At 49.4% G+C, this 16,706-nt stretch overlaps 1 protein-coding gene and 1 long non-coding RNA gene across 4 annotated transcripts in view; one reads left to right on the top strand and one right to left on the bottom strand.

Annotated features, from left to right (window-relative positions):
- The first annotated feature begins 679 nt into the window (after positions 1-679).
- On the top strand, positions 680-13,752 carry ROGDI (rogdi atypical leucine zipper). 3 transcript variants are annotated; one of them, XM_069029889.1, is made up of 11 exons: positions 681-753; positions 3,171-3,242; positions 4,535-4,617; positions 5,906-5,960; positions 6,482-6,562; positions 8,878-8,973; positions 10,240-10,338; positions 10,788-10,901; positions 11,648-11,697; positions 12,225-12,351; positions 12,873-13,752. In XM_069029889.1, exons 1-11 carry the CDS (start codon positions 712-714, stop codon positions 12,912-12,914), a joined length of 861 nt encoding a protein of 286 aa, XP_068885990.1. In that variant the 5' UTR covers positions 681-711; the 3' UTR covers positions 12,915-13,752. The 3 variants fall into 3 exon arrangements, with proteins under 3 accessions (XP_068885989.1, XP_068885990.1, XP_068885988.1); XM_069029887.1 differs by lacking the exon at positions 681-753 and adding an exon at positions 2,704-2,816; XM_069029888.1 differs by lacking the exon at positions 8,878-8,973 and having other exon boundaries at positions 680-753.
- Positions 13,584-16,706, bottom strand: part of LOC138118722 (uncharacterized) — a 62,019-nt gene continuing 58,896 nt past the window's right edge. Inside the window, exon 2 of the long non-coding RNA XR_011155263.1 lies at positions 13,584-14,818. This is a non-coding gene — a long non-coding RNA (uncharacterized lncRNA). The remainder of the gene's footprint in view (positions 14,819-16,706) is intronic.

The raw sequence follows: 16,706 nt of genomic DNA, 5'->3' as shown, positions 1-16,706 counted from the left end.
AACACTAACTCAGTAGTGAGCTGGGTATTCTAAGACATGATCCTTAACTGAAATGTTTACAAGCTCTGGCTTGTGGATAATCAGATAGTTGGACAGCAGTAGCTGTTTCTGCCCTGAGGCACGAGGATGAAATGAAGTGTGGATGAGAGTGGGTTTTAGGTGCAGTGAGTTACAGGTGCCCAAGGAAGCACTCCTTTTGAGCATGTCATTAAAAGCAACAGATAGAAAGTCGAGAGCTGTGCTTGCAGCAGGAACTGGTGCTGTTGGAAGATCTCCCTGCCCTGGGCGTGAAGGATCATTCCCATATCCCACCCCCCAGCGGCTGGTTCGGTGAAGGTGCTATGGCCCGCACGTGTCGCTCGCAGTACAGCCGCTGTAAAAGTGAACTCACCGACTTCTGTGCAAAGACCTCACTGCCAGGATACATGTATTTATTTTGAGAAGTAATGAAACTTCCACGTGTTCATTCATTTCTGAGTATTCTTGCACGCAGCTCGGTTTGATCCTCGCCCATCTGCGCTGGGCTGGGGGCCGGCAGCTCAGACCCACCTTGCAGCAGCGCCGGGCTCGGGGGGTGTGGGGGCGATGGCCCCGCCCTCGGCGTCAGCCACAGGGCCCCGCCCCGCGCGGCGGCGGCGGCAGCGGCGGTGCCCAATCAGGCGCTGCAGGGCCGTGCGCGCGGGTGGCGGGGGCGGGGCCGGCGGTGTCGGGATGGCGGCGGCCATGGCCAGCCAGGGGGAGCGGGCGGTGCTGGTGAGTCGGGCGGGCGATCGGCGGGGCCAGGGAGAGCGGCAGCGGCCTCTCCCCGCTTATGACAGCACTGCTGGGCCCCCGCAGGCTCGTTCTGTCTGCTCGGTTGGGGAGCCGTGGAATGGCAGCAAGGCCGTCCCCTACCCCCGAGTCCGGGCCGAGCGCTGTACGGGGTCCGCCTTGGCCCGGCCGTAGGGCGGCTGCCCTGACTGCAGGCGCTGCCGAAGTTCCGGCCGTGCTGTCGGGCCAGGCTTTCGGACCGGCGCCCGGGCCCCGTCGCCGCGTGGTTCGAAGGCCGCGGCCTCCTCCCGCCTCGCTCACCAGCGGCGCCCGGGTCTCTGCCACCGGCGCCGCTCCTCCGGTGGGCCTGGTGGGGTGGCGAGGCCGGGGCCGCCCTGCTCCCAGCACACCGTGAATGTGCCCTTTGACCTTGGTGTGCCGCTGACCGGCCCCGCACATGGCGGGTGCCTGAGCTGCCCTAGTGACCTGGTAGCAGCGGGGACGGCGCAGAGCAGTCGTCACTGCGGCCTCCCCGGGACAGGAGCTCCGAGGAGGGGTGAAATCTCCGGTCTGGAGAAGGGGTTCAGAGATCCATCGATCTGGGTGGAAAGCGGCATAGGAAAACAGGTTTTACTAATGTCCTATGGTTTAGAAGAGTATGACCAGCACTCCCCAAAAATACAACTGTGCAGTGCACAGATGTGCACGAACTTGGCTTAGTCCAAAATTAATGGGCAGGGGAAGGGAGATTTCTTGCTGTGACTAGAGGGAGGAAAGACACTAATGGGGATTTTGAGTAGAAACACCTGCATGGTGCTGGTGGGTTTTGGAGGTACTAAAGACATGTCCTTCACCCATGGGATCACTGTTCCTTTGGGAACCTGGAGGAGGGCAAACATTACAGAGTGAAAGAGCTGCAGATCCATCTTCTCTCTGGTGATCAGTGACAGGACCTGAGGGAACAGCATGGAGCTCTGTCAGGAGAGGTTTAGGCTGGACATTTGGAAAAGTGTCTTCACCCAGAGGATGGTCAGGCACTGGAATAGGCTCCCCAGGGCAGTGGTCACAGCACCCTGCCTAACAAAGTTCAAGGAGTGTTTTGACAACACTCTCAAGCACATGGTGGAATTCCTGCAGCTGTCCTGTGCAGAGCCCACACTTGGACTTGATGATCCTTGTGGGTCCCTTCCAGTTAGGGATGTTCTATGATCAGTATAGTTCCCAGAAACCCAAAACAGGATTAAAGGGTCGAAGTCAGTGGTCCTGCACCCAAACTGCTTTGAAGGATAACAGAGAATCCTGCCTGGCTTTGTTGTGTGTGCCTGCCTTGGATAAATGTTTTCTGAACCAAACCTGATTTAGTCCTACTGGTTGTTGGGATAACTCTTGCATAAGGTGATGACACATCAGTGGGGGGGTTGCGTTCCTCATGGTGAACAGGAACCATCTAGCAGAGAAACCACAAGCCTGAAGTTCTGAGTTGACCATACCTTTCCTATTTTTATGGGCAATCTGCTCAGAACTCTCCCCATGGAAAATTTCTCTTTTCTTACAGGATGACAAGTGGCAATCTTTTCTTTGTCCCATGCTTACTTCTGTTCCCCACTTCTTTGATGATCTGCATGGGGTCTTATGGTTTAACAGGAACATTAGCTGTGCTTTGAGGGTCTGCTTTATACAGGCTTCTCTGTGGCAGCAACCGATGGAGGCTCAAGGCAGTGAGTCATCAGATCCAAGCTTGTTTGTTACTGAATTTGCCCCAGTGATAGGGAGTCCCCAGCCTGTGCCCCCCCCACCCCCTTTTCAGTTTAACTTGGTTTGGTTGTAGACTGTTATTGCTTGGGGAAATGCTGGGGGTGGGGGGTGGGGGATGCTCATTTTAGTTTTTGTCTTTGTTTCTCACCACCTAATTAGCAACAAATTTGTCTGCAAGCTGATTCAGTTTTGCCTTTGCCAGGAGTTGGTAATGGATCTCCCTAGCTTTACCTTGGCCCATGATCTTATTTCCTCCCCGACCCATCAATGAAGGGGAAGTGAGGGAGGCTGAGTGGGTGTCTGGCAGCCAGGTGAGTCCATCCCAACAGCTTAAAAAGATGCCCCAGTTTTTGAAGCAACAGGATTTTTACTTTGCTCTGAAATTCGCATTCAATTCTAGGTTTTTTGGTACAGTGATTTGTGTAAATGTTACTTTCTTAAAGAAAGACAAGGCAAGAATGAGGACAGTTCATTGGACTGGAGTGGAGATGGGGAGACTGAGGTGTTTCAACAAATCAGGAAGAAATCTTTTGTTCTCCTCCTTTATTTAAATAGCATGGAAACAGCAGTAGACTTAGAACTTAAACAATTTTCTTATGTGTCTGAGAGATTTGCTTCTGGTGTTTGATTTCTAATGATTCCACTGCTATCTTCCCACGACATAGGAAGAAGAATTTAAATGGCTTTTACAAGAAGAGGTCCATGCTGTTTTGAGACAGCTGCAGGATATTTTGAAGGTGAGGTTAATTTTGTCTGGTTTTTGTGTTGTGGCTTTGTTTGACCTTTTATGTAAGGAATGGTGATAGGTTTCCCCTGGAGGAAAAAATTCTTGGTAGAGGCTGCACAAAAAGGTCATCCATGCATGTCCAGTTCTGTCCCTAGTGCTTGCTTGCCCTCTGCTCTTAAGGACTCCCAGTAAAGCTGATTTCCCCAAGATTGCTCTGTTCTTGATCCTCTGCTAAGAGCTGCTTTGAAAAGGCACATGGAGGCAGCCAGACCTATCTGCCAGGCATTTGCTTGAGATATGAATATTTTCTGAAACAGAGAATCTGGATCTGCCTGTAATTCTGACATGTGCTGGTGGAAGCAAGCAACGTGGCCTTTAGCTGACAGCTGCTACTTGTGCAGTAATTACTAGCATGCACTCTCCTTGTTCATAATCATCCTTTCCTTGACATGCCCACTCCTCTGCTGGTACCTGCCCCTTTCAGAGGCCTAATGTGTTGAGCTCAAGTAGATGGGCAGCACTTTTCTGACCTTTCTCCAGCCCGAGCATGCGTTGCAGGGTCGACTCTTTACAAGCAGACAGTGGGGATCTGGCCAAAGGGACTTGTGTGCACTGAGAATGCACCATGTGTCCGCTGGCTCAGTGTTCAACAGGCCCAGCCCCTTAAAACTCAGTGGTTTTGGAAGGTTATAGAGTGATGGAAGAGCAGGGCCAAAAATGTGGAGGTGAGGGGCACGTGCCAGAGGAGGTAAGAGTGCCATAGTGCTGACTCAGATCCCCAGGACTGGAGTCACTAGCAGGTGACAACAGACAATACCTGTGTATATAGTACCCATTTTGAAGAATTTATTATAGTTTTAAGGGTGAACTGTGTAAAGGGCAGTCACCAGCTAGGATAACCAGGTGGCGGGGTGGTTTTCACTCCAGACTTCCTTCATGTGTAAGGACTAGCTGTGATAAGGGGCAGCACCATGGTGCCTGAGGTTGTGCAGAGCTGAGCTATTGGGTGCTGCTCCTTCTGTGGGCAGCTTGGGGATCCTGCTGGCACTGCCCAGCTCCAGGGTGTGGGATTTCCAAATGCCTTTCGCTATAGGTTGCATGCGCTGAGCCTTCTCCTGGGCTGCACCAGTCCTGCAGTAGGATGAAATCCAAGTGCTCTGCTTGGTGGACTTCAGGAGGCTGGCAGAGGTGACTGCTACATATTCAGCCACTTGCTGGTGTCCACATTATCTTTGTTCCTGGCTCATGGTGTGCTGGGCCCAGGCAGATGCTCCAGCACTCACTGTGTCCTCTCTTGGGCAGGAGGCCTCCCACCGCTTTGCCCTGCCCACCAGTGGCTCAGGAAGAGCTGTCAAGCAGGAGAACTATGTACTAAGCACGTCAGGGTAAGTGGTGATGGTCAGCGGGTCACTTCCCTCTGCAGCAAAGGGTGCAGGTCCTGGAGGATCTGTGGTGAAGGGCTTTGCAGAAGCCCTGGTGTAGTGGGTTTTCTTTAATAGGAGATTTTGCCTTGAGGAAAACAAACTAACTCTCATGGGAGGTGAAGGTAACAGTCCATAGCTGTGTTCCAGGGCTGCCTGAGCCAGCCTTCTGCCATTTTCTGCTATAACGTAGTCACTGATTCCTGACCATATGCTCATGTGTTACCTCAGTGCTGTGGGCAGTTTGCCAAGGGGCGTTTTTCTGACTATGACACAGGGAGTTGCAGTTACAAGACCCGAACTCTACCCTTGGCTCAGTTTCTGACCCTGACTGTGGAGAAATCTTAACCTTTGTCCTGATCTCCCTAAAATAACAATAGTAAATCTCCTTCACACAAAGCAAACTGAGGCTTTTGCAGAAGGTGCTATAGACGAGCAGTTCTTCTGAAATTGATATCCATTTTTTGATCTTCAGTGTGTCCCTTGGACTCAGTAGCTGCTGTGGCAGAGGCCACAAGCTTGTCACAAAGCAGTTCACCTTAGTCCTTAGGAATGTCACAGCATTGCAAAGAATCATGCAGTAATTCTGTACTTAGTTTGAAGGTTGTCTTCTTCAGATCTTAGTTAAAATTAATTTAGTTTTCATTTGTTGTTGTTGTTGTAAGGTGGATCTTGCAGTGTTGATCTGAAAAGTAAGTTGATCTGAAAATGTAAGATATAAGCCCAACCAGGTGCTTCAGTCTTCTTCTCACACGGTTCATTGTAGATGTGAGTCATCTTGCAGGACCTTACAAAGGGTTTGGGGTGTGGATTTTTTATTTATTTAAGGTTGTGGGGTTTTACTTATTTAGGGTCTTTTTTCTTGGAATGGAGTGTTGTTTGTAGCTTTCAACTCTTGTAGGAATCACCTAACATTCCAGTGTCAGTAATTAATTTACTGTCTTGTTCTTGTGCCTGCTAGAGCTGTTTGTAACAGCAACCAAATTGTTGACAGGTGATAAAAGGAATAAGAACGGGATCAGAAATGAAGGTAATGTTTTAGGCAGAGCAGTTAGGGTGAGGTGGCCCATAAAGAATACGACAGGAATTGACCACAGGCCAAGAACTGGGGACTTGAAAGTGTGTGAAGTGTTCAGACCCTGGGTAGGAGGAACCGTGCTGGCTACACAGGATGAGGAGGGGAGGTGTTAGGTTGGCAGTTGATAGGTGCCTCTTGTGACATATGTTGCCCAGATGTTTCCTCTCATTCCAGCACAGACCAGGTGAAAGGTGTGATGACGCTGCAGGGAGATGCACTGTGTCAAGCTGTGAGTACTTGCCACACTTCTTGCTTTGTACTACAAGGGTGGGTGTTGTCCTTATCACCCTTTCATCACCTCAGGGAGGGAGGTTACCCTGTTTATGTGTTACCTATGATCAGTGTTCTTTGTCAGTCCTCCCTAATTGGCCTCGATGTTTCAGCAACCATTGAAATTTGTCAAGATCCAGCATCTGACACCCCCTCCTACCACCACCACATGGTGGTAAGTGCTGGAGTCAACTTCCATGGGGATTCCTTGCCTTTACCACCTTTGTTGTGTAATAACAAGTTTACTTGGGGGCCTTCTGGGCTGAGGTCATGTGTCCTGCCTGGATCCCAATTCACTCAATGCCTTTCAACCTATTCTTTGTATTAATATCATCCTGTGGGAGCACTGAGATTCTGGCTTTGCCGAGGCTGCAGAAGGCAGTTTGCCAAGATGGTCTGGAAGAATGGAATATGACTGCCAGCCCCCATCTTCTGCATATAGGCATTTCTTACTCTCATGTGTTCGTTTCTTTCTTCAAGGATGTTAATCTGAAAATGCCCAGAAACAATCAGCTCCTGCATTTTGCATTCCGGGAAGACAAGCAGTGGAAATTGCAGCAGGTACCTGTTGGCTCTAGATGCCTGCCCGTCCATAGCCTCAGTGCTCTCTGAGCAGCAACTTTAGTCCTTTGAGAGAGACCTGTTATGTCCATTCCACATGAGCTACAGTGGTAAAAGCTAAGGAGGAAGCAGGTGCAATTAAAATCAGTTAAATTCAGTTGGGGTTCCTGGGTGGGCTCCTTCCAGACACGCCAGTTGATCTGAAGGCTGTCTGCTAGCAATCATGCTCCTTTAAAGGAGTGCCTGAGGTGCCTGAGCTGGACTGTCCCATGTCATCCCAGGCTAGCAGGGCAAAGAGCAGCTTCAGGGGCTTTGAGTAGCTTGTTCTCATTCTCTTGCAGATGCATTTGTTTACACTGAGAACAAATTACTGTGTTCCAGTAGTATGTCTGAGTTCCCTCAGGTAAGGAGTTAAAAGGACACAGCTATCCAGAACCAGAATCTCTTTCCCATCATTTTGCTGGGAGATACCCTGATTTCAGGACCTGACCTAGCGTCTGAAGACATGGTTTGCCTCAATTCCTTTGTCACAGCTGAGTAGGTTGAAGGGAGATGTATTCAATGTACTTCCCTGTGCGGTAGCTCAGGTTTTTCTAGTTGATGAGTGCATTTGGCATTGAGTGCAGTTCCTAACGCCTGCTTTAGGCAGTGAAAGCTCTACCTAGTAACTTTGTAGAAATCTAGAAAATTGTGTACTTGGACGCTAATGCCAAACTTGACTGAGTTTGTTTATGCCTTGCAACAAAGCAAGGAAGTTTTTGTGACAACACTCAGCAGTGCCTCTGCTTTTGTGGCTGTTTTGTACTGCTGCCTGGTTGATAGACTTCTACCAGCTTTTATGGAAAACACTTTCCTTTATTTACTTGCATTATGTGTTCTAACGTTGTTCAGATATGGAGTGTGAGTGCCTAAAGAAATGAGTGCAGAAGCATTTAAAGTGGTTATATGGTGATCTTTGCCCTGTCTAAATTAAAAATTAGCATCTCAAAGGATCACAGTTGCCTTCCCTTAGTGAGTGATGTCAGCTGGAGTTTTGTTTCTCTGTACAAAGTGAAGTCATGGGTAAGAAGTTGTAGCATAGGCACGTTTTTGAGGAACACAAGTGCAGGCACATAAATGTTGAGGAAGTTGATTAGAAAACGGAGCAAAATCAAGCGGGAATATGAATGAAGCAAATCATAACAGCAGGGTTGGCATTGCTTGGTTGGGTAACGCTGCCAGGAACAGTTTTGCTTGCTCAGGAAGCCTCTGGGAGATGTAAAGGCTGGAGGTGATGATGTTTGGAGATGCCCAAGTACCTGCAGAGTCTTTCTGCAGTCTGACACTGGGCTTATCATTCTCACTCCTCTCTGTAGCCTCCAGTGCAAGAGCTTTCTAAAAGCAAGGTTGTTCTGTGTTCCCTGAGCTCTGCATTAGAAAGAATCGGAGCCAGATCTATGCCAGGGAGGCTTCTACAAGGATGTAGAGCTGGGAGCTGCGATTGCTGGAGGGCACTGTAGATTTATCAAACTACAAATACCCCAAGCTGTGTTGCCTGTCTCCCAGCAGACACTTCTCATACAAGCTTCTCTGCGTAGCTCTTCCATTTGCACCCTCTGATTTACTCCTTGGGCTTGTTTTTCAATTTTCGTGCTGCTGCCTGAAATTGAACAGAAGTCAGTTTCTCCCAGGGCTATTGTCTTCCTCTGGTTTGTCCTTGCTTCAGTGAAAGCAAGGATACACCTATCAACCTTGCTTTGATAACTGTGTTCCTCCTGCTTGAGAGGAATTCGAGCCAGCTGTGTCCTTAGTCTGATCCAGTCCCACACAATGGCACAGCTTCTTGATGCTGGAGATAACTCTCAATCCCAACGATTTTACTTTAAAAGGACTGGGATACTGCCAGAGACACTGTATTAGAAGTCAGTGCTTGCTGCTCATTGATGTCATTGGTTTTAGCTCTAATAGGATGGAATCGCTGTTCATGGTGCTAGAACTGACTGCTGTATGCTATTAGCAGTGAGAATTCCTACCAAGCAGTCATGGTCAGAGCACTCCCAGGATGAGAGTGCCTGATTCAACAATATTTGTACTGACAATCCATGTTGTAGCTGTCAGACTGTTCTGCATCTCCAGTCCGTGAGTGGAGAATCCAGTAATGCTTCTGGGCAGCAGTGGCAGGTTTGTGTTAGAGTGTGCCTGACATTTAGACATGGCATTAACATTTGAGAAGACACCATTCTTAAAGTCAGTGAGATAACTGGGGAAACCTTTACTTTCCAGCATGTGTTATTACAGAGTGTTTCTTTCATAGGGCTGCATTTGTACCTTTGCAGATCCAGGATGCTAGAAACCATGTGAACCAAGCCATTTACCTGCTTATGAACAGAGATGTGAATTACCAGTTCAAAACAGGCTTGGAAGTGCTCAAGGTGAGGAGAAAGCCCCTGCTGCATGGGTAGAAATATGCATTTTTTTCCCTCCATTTGTGTTTTAAACACAGTTAATGCACATTACTGTCTGAATCTCTTAGGGGAAACAGACTTCACAGCTGTACCTATATATACCCATGTCAAGAAGTATCCATGTGACCTCATATTTTATATGAATCTGTACTAGTTTAGCATTAGTAACAGGGCTGTACACCCTGGTGAACAATAATCTGAGCAGTCTGTGCCCTGTTACACACCAGTGATAATCTGGGAGGATCTTCCTTGATCTTCTGTGGATAACGCTGTTACATAATTTATGCTCTTTGTTGATCGGTGCTGCTGGCGAGAAAGCAGCAGTGAGGCAGCCATCAGCAAACAAAAGATGACAGTACTTGTGATTATCTGAAAGTGACTTCTCTCTTGCCAGTAGTATTTGCTGGGGTCTAATACAGAGTACCTGCTGCTGCATGGCAGTGAAGCCCAATCTTTTGCTTGGAAATGCTTTCTGAAGGCACCAGAATTTCGGCTTGCTCATTAGAATCCATCACAACATCAAACATGAGAAAACTATACTTTTTTAGTTTCTATATGGGCAAGGGTTGCTCATAGGAAGAAGCTAGGTAATAAAACTATTTCCTTTTACTTTCAGGTGGAAGTAGGGGGAGATATTAGTCATAATACAAAGTGCCTTCATCTTAGCAGTCATGAGCTCTATAGCAGACATATGTTGCTTCCCCCTTTTTTTCTGGAAGAGGAAGTCTACCTGAATAGAGCCTTTGAACTGTGGTTTCTGGCAGGATTGACCTCACAATGAGCTGGTTCTTTTTTCTACTGCCTTGCTCATAGCTGGTTATGAACAGGGGGAGCCCATTCAGCAGTTGTACCTGTGATGTGGGAGTGGGAAGACCGAGAATGCAGCTTGTCATTTTTTCCTTAATGCCTGCTCTTCTGAAGAGCTGATGCTTCTGTGGCATCAGTAATTGATCTTATGTTGCCTTGGTATTCTTGTCATGAATAGCTGTTCTCTCATCAGTCACAGGTATTGAACACTCCTGACCTGTCTCATAAGTCTCTGATAGTGGTACCAGTTAAACTGCATTTATGTGGGAGCCACCCCTCCCCAATAAGTTCCTGAATTCTTGGAAGGGTGAAGGGTGGTGGCGGTTGTTGTTTTAATGCTTGCAGAAGGCTGTAGGATTCTGCAGCACAGTGTCCAGAGCTGTCCAGGAATCACACTCAGCAGTGGTTCTGTACATTATCTTGTAGCTTATGGATGCTGTGATGTTGCAGCTCTCCAGAGCCCGAAATCGGCTGACCACTCCTGCCACTCTGACACTACCAGAAATTGCCTCCAGTGGTCTCACAGTAAGTATGTGGTGGTCTAGATCTCTGTACAGGTCCAGCAGCCTGAACAGTTTGGGTACTGGTCTGCATCCTGGTGAAAGTGGGTTTCTGAAGTATCTCCTGTGGCAGAACTGAAGCAAGGGCAAATCCTGAGTGGTTTTGGCTGCTTTGTGTCTTCCTGTGGGAATGCAGGTGACTTGGGCATGAGGGCTCTGGTAATTAAGTTCTGTTCTCTGCCCAAGAGTCTTGTCCAGGGATGATTTGCCCTTGTGAACACTGCTCCATCCTCTGTTGTCACTGTCATGGGCAGCAGGAGCAACAACCATTGCCTGCAGCTTCTGAGTCTGTTTCTCTCCTAATGTTTTTTTTTGCCATGGGGTAATTGTAGTGTGGCTTGGGAAAAGGGAATGATTTCCCAGCATTAGAAATTATGATCTTTCCACTGACAAAGAAACTAATTTTCTTGCCAGAAAATGTTCACCCCTACGCTGCCTCCAGACATCCTTGTGAATTTCTATATTAACCTGAACAAGCTGTGCCTCACTGTCTACCAGCTCCATGTGCTGCAGCCCAGCACAACCAAGGTGATGCCTGCTATCTCCTGAGCCTTGTTTAGTTTCCTCTCCTTGCATCCCACTATGAGGAGGAGATTGCACTGCTACCTGGTGCAATGTTACATTCATAAGATAATGCAGGAATGAGTTCAGCTGGTGCTAAGTGTCTGTGTTTAGGTCTGCTGCACACACAAAGCACTGGCTCTAAATCTGGTTTGGGGCCTGGCTGCTTAGCCCAGAAGAACATACCAGTGCTCTGGAGTAAGCCATTTTTTACCAAGTATTTTAAATATAGTTTGATAATTCTTTGTAATTTTGGAAGGGCATAATTATATTAATCCAGTGTACATCAAAGTAGCATCTTGGGTTCCCTGAATGTAGTTTTCATGGATACTTTTCTGTTTCACCTGTTGCGTGGGTCAACTTGATGTCCTGTAAAAAGAGCATTAAACTCTTAAGCTTTATGAAGTGCAGTCCTTCCATAAGGAAGATTTTCCTAAAAATCTGTATTTTGTTTTTCTTCTGGATCTTCTCATCTTATTTCTGTAGTGATAAAATTTGTAGCTACGTTGAACTTAGCCAGTGTGTAAAATTTCTTTTCATTGAAGGAGCAGGAAGGGTTCTAACAAAAGGGATTCCATATTGATCAAGTGTCCAGGAAAATAGAGTGTGGGTATTTCTTGATGTCAGGCTACTGAAAGTGTAAACCTCAAATGTCTTTCTTCTAAGTGGTTTGTTTACTGCATCAAAATCCTAATGATCTTTTCCTTCTCTAGAACTTCAAGCCTGCTGGAGGGTCTGTTTTGCACAACCCTGGGGCCATGTTGTAAGTACAGTCACTACAAGGGTGGTGTACCTGGGTAACAGGTGTTGGTATGTCTTGAGGGTGAAATCCAGACAGCTGTGTGCAGTTTCCATTGTAGCATCTCTGAAGTGGAGAAGCTGGACTGAGTCACTTGCTGTGCTTGTGAATGCTCTCCTGTGTCTCTTTAGTTACTTGGTCCTAAAGGCCGAAAGATGTGAATTTCCAGGATTCAGCCCATCTATACAGTGTTTATCTAGAGTTTATCTAGAGATGAGAGTTTACAACCAAAATGAGTCTTTGGTTATTGGCATTGCCGTCTGCATTCCCTGCCTGTGCCTGTCTGGAATGAGGTGAAGTTCCTACCTTCACCCTTTAGCTTAACTCTAAATCTGGTCAGAGGTGGTCTGAGTGTTTGCATTCTGTAACTTTGCCAGGTGCTGATTTAAATGTGATAGAAATCATCATAATCTCTCCCATGGGAAGGTAGGACAGTTGAGTTGTGTTCTATGCTGTTGTGTGTGAAGCTGTGCTCTTTTCCCCCCCTCCAGTGAGTTTGGCAGCCAGCGATATGAAGTCAGCCATGTCCATAAAGTGGAATGTGTTGTCCCGTGGTTAAATGATGCCCTTGTCTTCTTCACAGTTTCACTGCAGCTTTGCCAGCAACTGAAGGACAAGGTAATGGCCTTGGAAAAGGGGCTTTGTTTTCAACTCTGGATTTTGAGAGGACCTCGGATCTGATGTGATGTTATTCTGTTCAACTTGATGAAAACAAGGGATGAGTCAATGTTCTGGAGCCAGGGAGCTGGCTGGCACTGCCTAGCAGACAGCCATAGGATAAGTATAGTGGTGTGGCAGATGTCTGCTGAGCTGGTGACTAGATGGAAAGGACCAAGTAGACACTTCTGTGTTCTCAGTCATGAGGTGGATGAGAGGAAACACCAAGTACTAGAGAGGAGCAACCTAGATTCCAGTAGACCAGTGCTCAGTTCCAGCTCTGCAACTGGCCTGGCTGCCACCTTGAGCAAGTGACTTTATGCTCCTTGAGTGACAGCAGCAGCAGCAAACCTGCCCTTCAGTAGTGCTGTGCTGAAGTGTATAATGCTGTGAAGCTCAGTCCTCCCTCACACATTTTGTGCTCTTTTTTTTTGTGGTCCAAGGAGTATAGGAACTTAACTGCTTTTCTTCTTGCTTTCCAGATCTCCGTTTTCTCCAGTTACTGGAACTACAGGCCATATTAATTCTCTGTGGAATGGTCTAAGCCTTTACAGTACTTCCAGTGTCTCTCTCTTTGTTCTCTCATGCCATCTGAGTCCAGGTCAGCCTGAGGAATGCTGGGGTTCACTGCCAGATGCCCTCCACAGGGCAGGGTCAGTGTACCTAGAGACACAGCTTTAGTAGCCTTGTCTGGAATTGCTGCATAAGCAGAGCACTAAGTAGTGCTGGGTGGTTGGCAGGAGCTTCCACCGGTCCCTCTTGTGCATTGTGTGGCTCATGCTTCCCAAGGGCCTGGTGAGTTACACAGGTCTGTTAAAAAGGACGGGTGCTCTGGACCACCCTCACTAACTAGATCTGCGCATTGTGCTGTAACTAACTCCTGGACTGTGAAGTAGCTGGAAGGGGGGAAAACAGACTAACTTAACACACCTCTTAATAGGTAGGGCATGTTGCTCCATGTAGTGAAATATGTTTCTGTTATCTGGTTCAGCTGTGCTTATGACTAACCCTGAGTGACTCCCTCCCCTGGCTGTTCTGTCCATCCCCATGTTACTGATTCCCCTTTGGGGATGCTCTTACTTGCTGCTGTTTGAATTCTTTTTCCCCCCATCCAGCATCAATGTGATAATTATTTTTTTCCTAAGCCCTAGTTGGGCCAATTGGTCTTTTCCAGGTTTAGTATCTTGTTTTCACTGCCAGCCTTTGGAGTTGCCTTGGTGTACCTTGTGCAGTCTTTCATCTTGTCATTAAACGCAAAGTGAGTACCCCATTGCTACTATGATTTGCTGCCTATGGATGCTACAACATGTAACTCATCCCTTTAGCCACTGATAACTGAAATAAAGACCCTCAGACCTGCAATGCTCATGTGGGCTGTGAATGAGTATCTAAGATCCTGTGCTCTCTCACAAGTGAGTGGCTGTTCTTGGTTATGCATGCTTTTTTTTATGTCTTTTGCTTTACTGGGGGAGGACAGTAGTGGTTTCTGGGGGCACAGCTGAGCAGCTCTTCAAAGGCTGGGCCTGTTTGCATAGCCTCAGCCAAATGCTCATCTGATACTTGAGCACTACCTGAAGTAGTTTTCCAAACGTGCCTTGACAGTCATGTTTTGGAAGAGGCTGTAGGCCCTCAGACTGGGTTGGGTTAGCTCATGGAGTCATTCAGAACATCTCTGGCAGAGTGGGAAGTCTCCAGGTCCCTGTTTAGTGTCTTCTCAGGAAGCTGCCACCTACCCATGTGGCTCTGTTGCCCTTGGAAGTCTTTTGCAACTTTCTCAGCAACAACAGCAACTTTACCTTTTTGTGAACAGATGTGTTTAAAAGCTCCCGAGTTTCACTTAGTTCTGAATAGCCTCAAGAACAGTGAAAGGGACAGCTGCTCTGACAGGAAGGATGATGGAGAGCATGGGCAGCCGGGTTCTCCCACATCTGCTACTTTGAGCTATCAGGGGCAGAGGTGATGTGATGGAAGAAGTAGAAATTCCCAGGGATGAGATCCCAATCGGTGGCAATGTTGGGGCTCAGGAGACCTGGTTTAGCTAGTAATAGGGATTGGCCGGGAGAACTGTTCCAAATGCATAGCTGGTGGGGTTGACAAAAAGCCCCACACAGAGCCCTAGTAGTGGCAGGCAGTATATCATGCATGCCAGGCATGCTGTGGGCCAGTACAGCCAAGCTCCTCTGGCAAGGAAATGTCAAGAAAGGCAGTGTAAGGGAACAGACAGCAGTGCTGGGTGGAGACAACAGAGACCCTACTGATCTGATCAGAAAGGAGCAGGGAGAGAAGAGGGGGGACAAGGACCAGGCAGTCTGCACTCCCTGATGTTACTGGCGCTGGTTCTGGGTGTGCCGTGGCTGAGGGTGCCTCTGCTTCGTGCAGTAAAGCTGCCTCACTTGCTCTGCAGGGACACGGGAGGGCCTCTGAGCTGCTCTGGGACCTGGTTCCTGCCAGGCAGAGCTGCGCTCTGCCCAACCTGGGCAGCCCGAGCACTGCTTCATCTCGCGGTGGGCAAAGATGTTGGTGCCCCGGGGGGCTGCCCAAGCCCCCGGAGCCGCTCACCACCCGTTTCGTCCGTCCCGCCTTGCCAGAGGCAGCTGGTCACCCTGGTGTGGGGTCCCCAGCGCCCCGCTCCGCTTCCGGCCGGACCCCACACTCCCACCGCGCCGGCGGGACCTCACTCACCCGGCCATCTCGTGCCACCGCTCGCCCTGCTGAGGGCAGCTGCCGCTGCCAGTGCCCTTCTAGCAGAGCCACTGCCTGGTGCTGGTGCCGCCCGGGCAGAGCTGGGGCTCTGCTCAATGCTGCTGCCTGTGTCACTCACTTGCGTTGCCAGTACCGCTCGGGCAGAGTTGCTGACGGGGGCCACTTCTGTCCCTGCTGCCAAGAGCCGCTGCTGGTGCCGCTCGGGCTGAGCCTGGTGCCGGCGATGGCTCCGCCCCGGCCCCGCGTCCCTGCTCCTGCACTCATTTTCACACACGCGCGCACAGGAACCCCTGTACCCCGCAACATCCGCCTCCACACACAGATTGTGCTCAGCACACACTGCTGCCTCCGAGCTCACACGGTGCTCCAGAGGTAGTGCATTCTGGTGGATGCTCTGACACTGAGAACAGCCTGACACACACCTCCCAACAACACACCTGCACATCCACACGCATATCCCTCAGCACCAGACAGCGCTTTCCTGTCCCTGGTGCCCGGGAAAGCTCCAAGGGTTCCTGGGGACCGGAGGGGCAGCTGGAGCACTGGGCAGAGTCTGGATGGCTCTAAGAGAATGCCCAGGGAGGACCCAGCTCCTCGAGGACACACACAAACACATATTTCAGACCCTCAGCAGCCACCGGGTCATGGCAGGGCTGCTTCCAGCCCCTCTTCTGAGGGGCATTTTCATGGCTATTCGCCTTCCCTCCCTGCCTCTGTGGCTGCTGTGGTGTGTTGTGGGCCGCTGCAGCATCCAGAGGGATAGTGCCACTGGGGAGGGGTGCAAGGTCTGTTCAAAATGAGGTATAGCAGGAGCCCCCTTTCCTGGCTCTGGGCAGGTAGGATGGAGGGTTGTACTCACTCAGAAGTGAGTAGGAGATGGAGCAGGAGGCCTGTACTGCTAGAGGTGATGGAAAGTGCAGCTAACCAGCTCTTACAGGAAGAGCCCACACCCGCCCTGCCCCAGTTGACAGGATCTCTCCAGCAAAAGGGTTCCATGCAGCACCTGGCCAAGACCAGGGCTCTGCACTGTGCAGGACAGAGGCAGAGGGACATTGCGTGGTCCCATACGGAGCCCTCCAACCAACAGAGTTATCACTGGTAGTCTAGGACCCAACGTGTCCCCACTCTCTGTTGGACCACAGAAGAGGGATATGCTGGCAAGAAGATGCAGTGTCACTTTCTGGCTGCAGTGACTGTACCTGTGCAGGGTCAGCATCTGGGCTCTCATGATGGTTGGGATGGGCTGGACACCTCATTCCTGCTGGGCTGCTGTGCCCAGACTGCAAGGGAGCCACTGGCCAGCTGTGGGCTTTGCAGATGGGAACTCCCTGGGGGTGGGTTTTCCTGGTGCTGTTCCCCAGGACACCGCCTGCTTGCTGCCTGCCTGCAGCTGGCTAGCATCTTGGTGTTGGGCACCAGTGTTCATGGCTCACATTATGACCCTATGTCTGCCTGTGGGTGTTACCAGTGCAGAGCTACCACTTATTAGAAGGTGTTACCAGTGCCTGCCTGACACACTGCCTGGGACAGACCCTGGCCTTGGTCAGTGAGAGGCTGCTGCCCTGCTGACATGGATTCCTGACAAACCCTGACATCTTTGTAGGACTTGTTTT

Source organism: Aphelocoma coerulescens, chromosome 14, assembly GCF_041296385.1.
Source record: "Aphelocoma coerulescens isolate FSJ_1873_10779 chromosome 14, UR_Acoe_1.0, whole genome shotgun sequence".
NCBI classification, from domain to species: Eukaryota; Metazoa; Chordata; class Aves; order Passeriformes; family Corvidae; genus Aphelocoma; species Aphelocoma coerulescens.
Note: the sequence above shows the minus strand (reverse complement) of the source record. Positions and strands in the feature narration are given on the sequence as shown.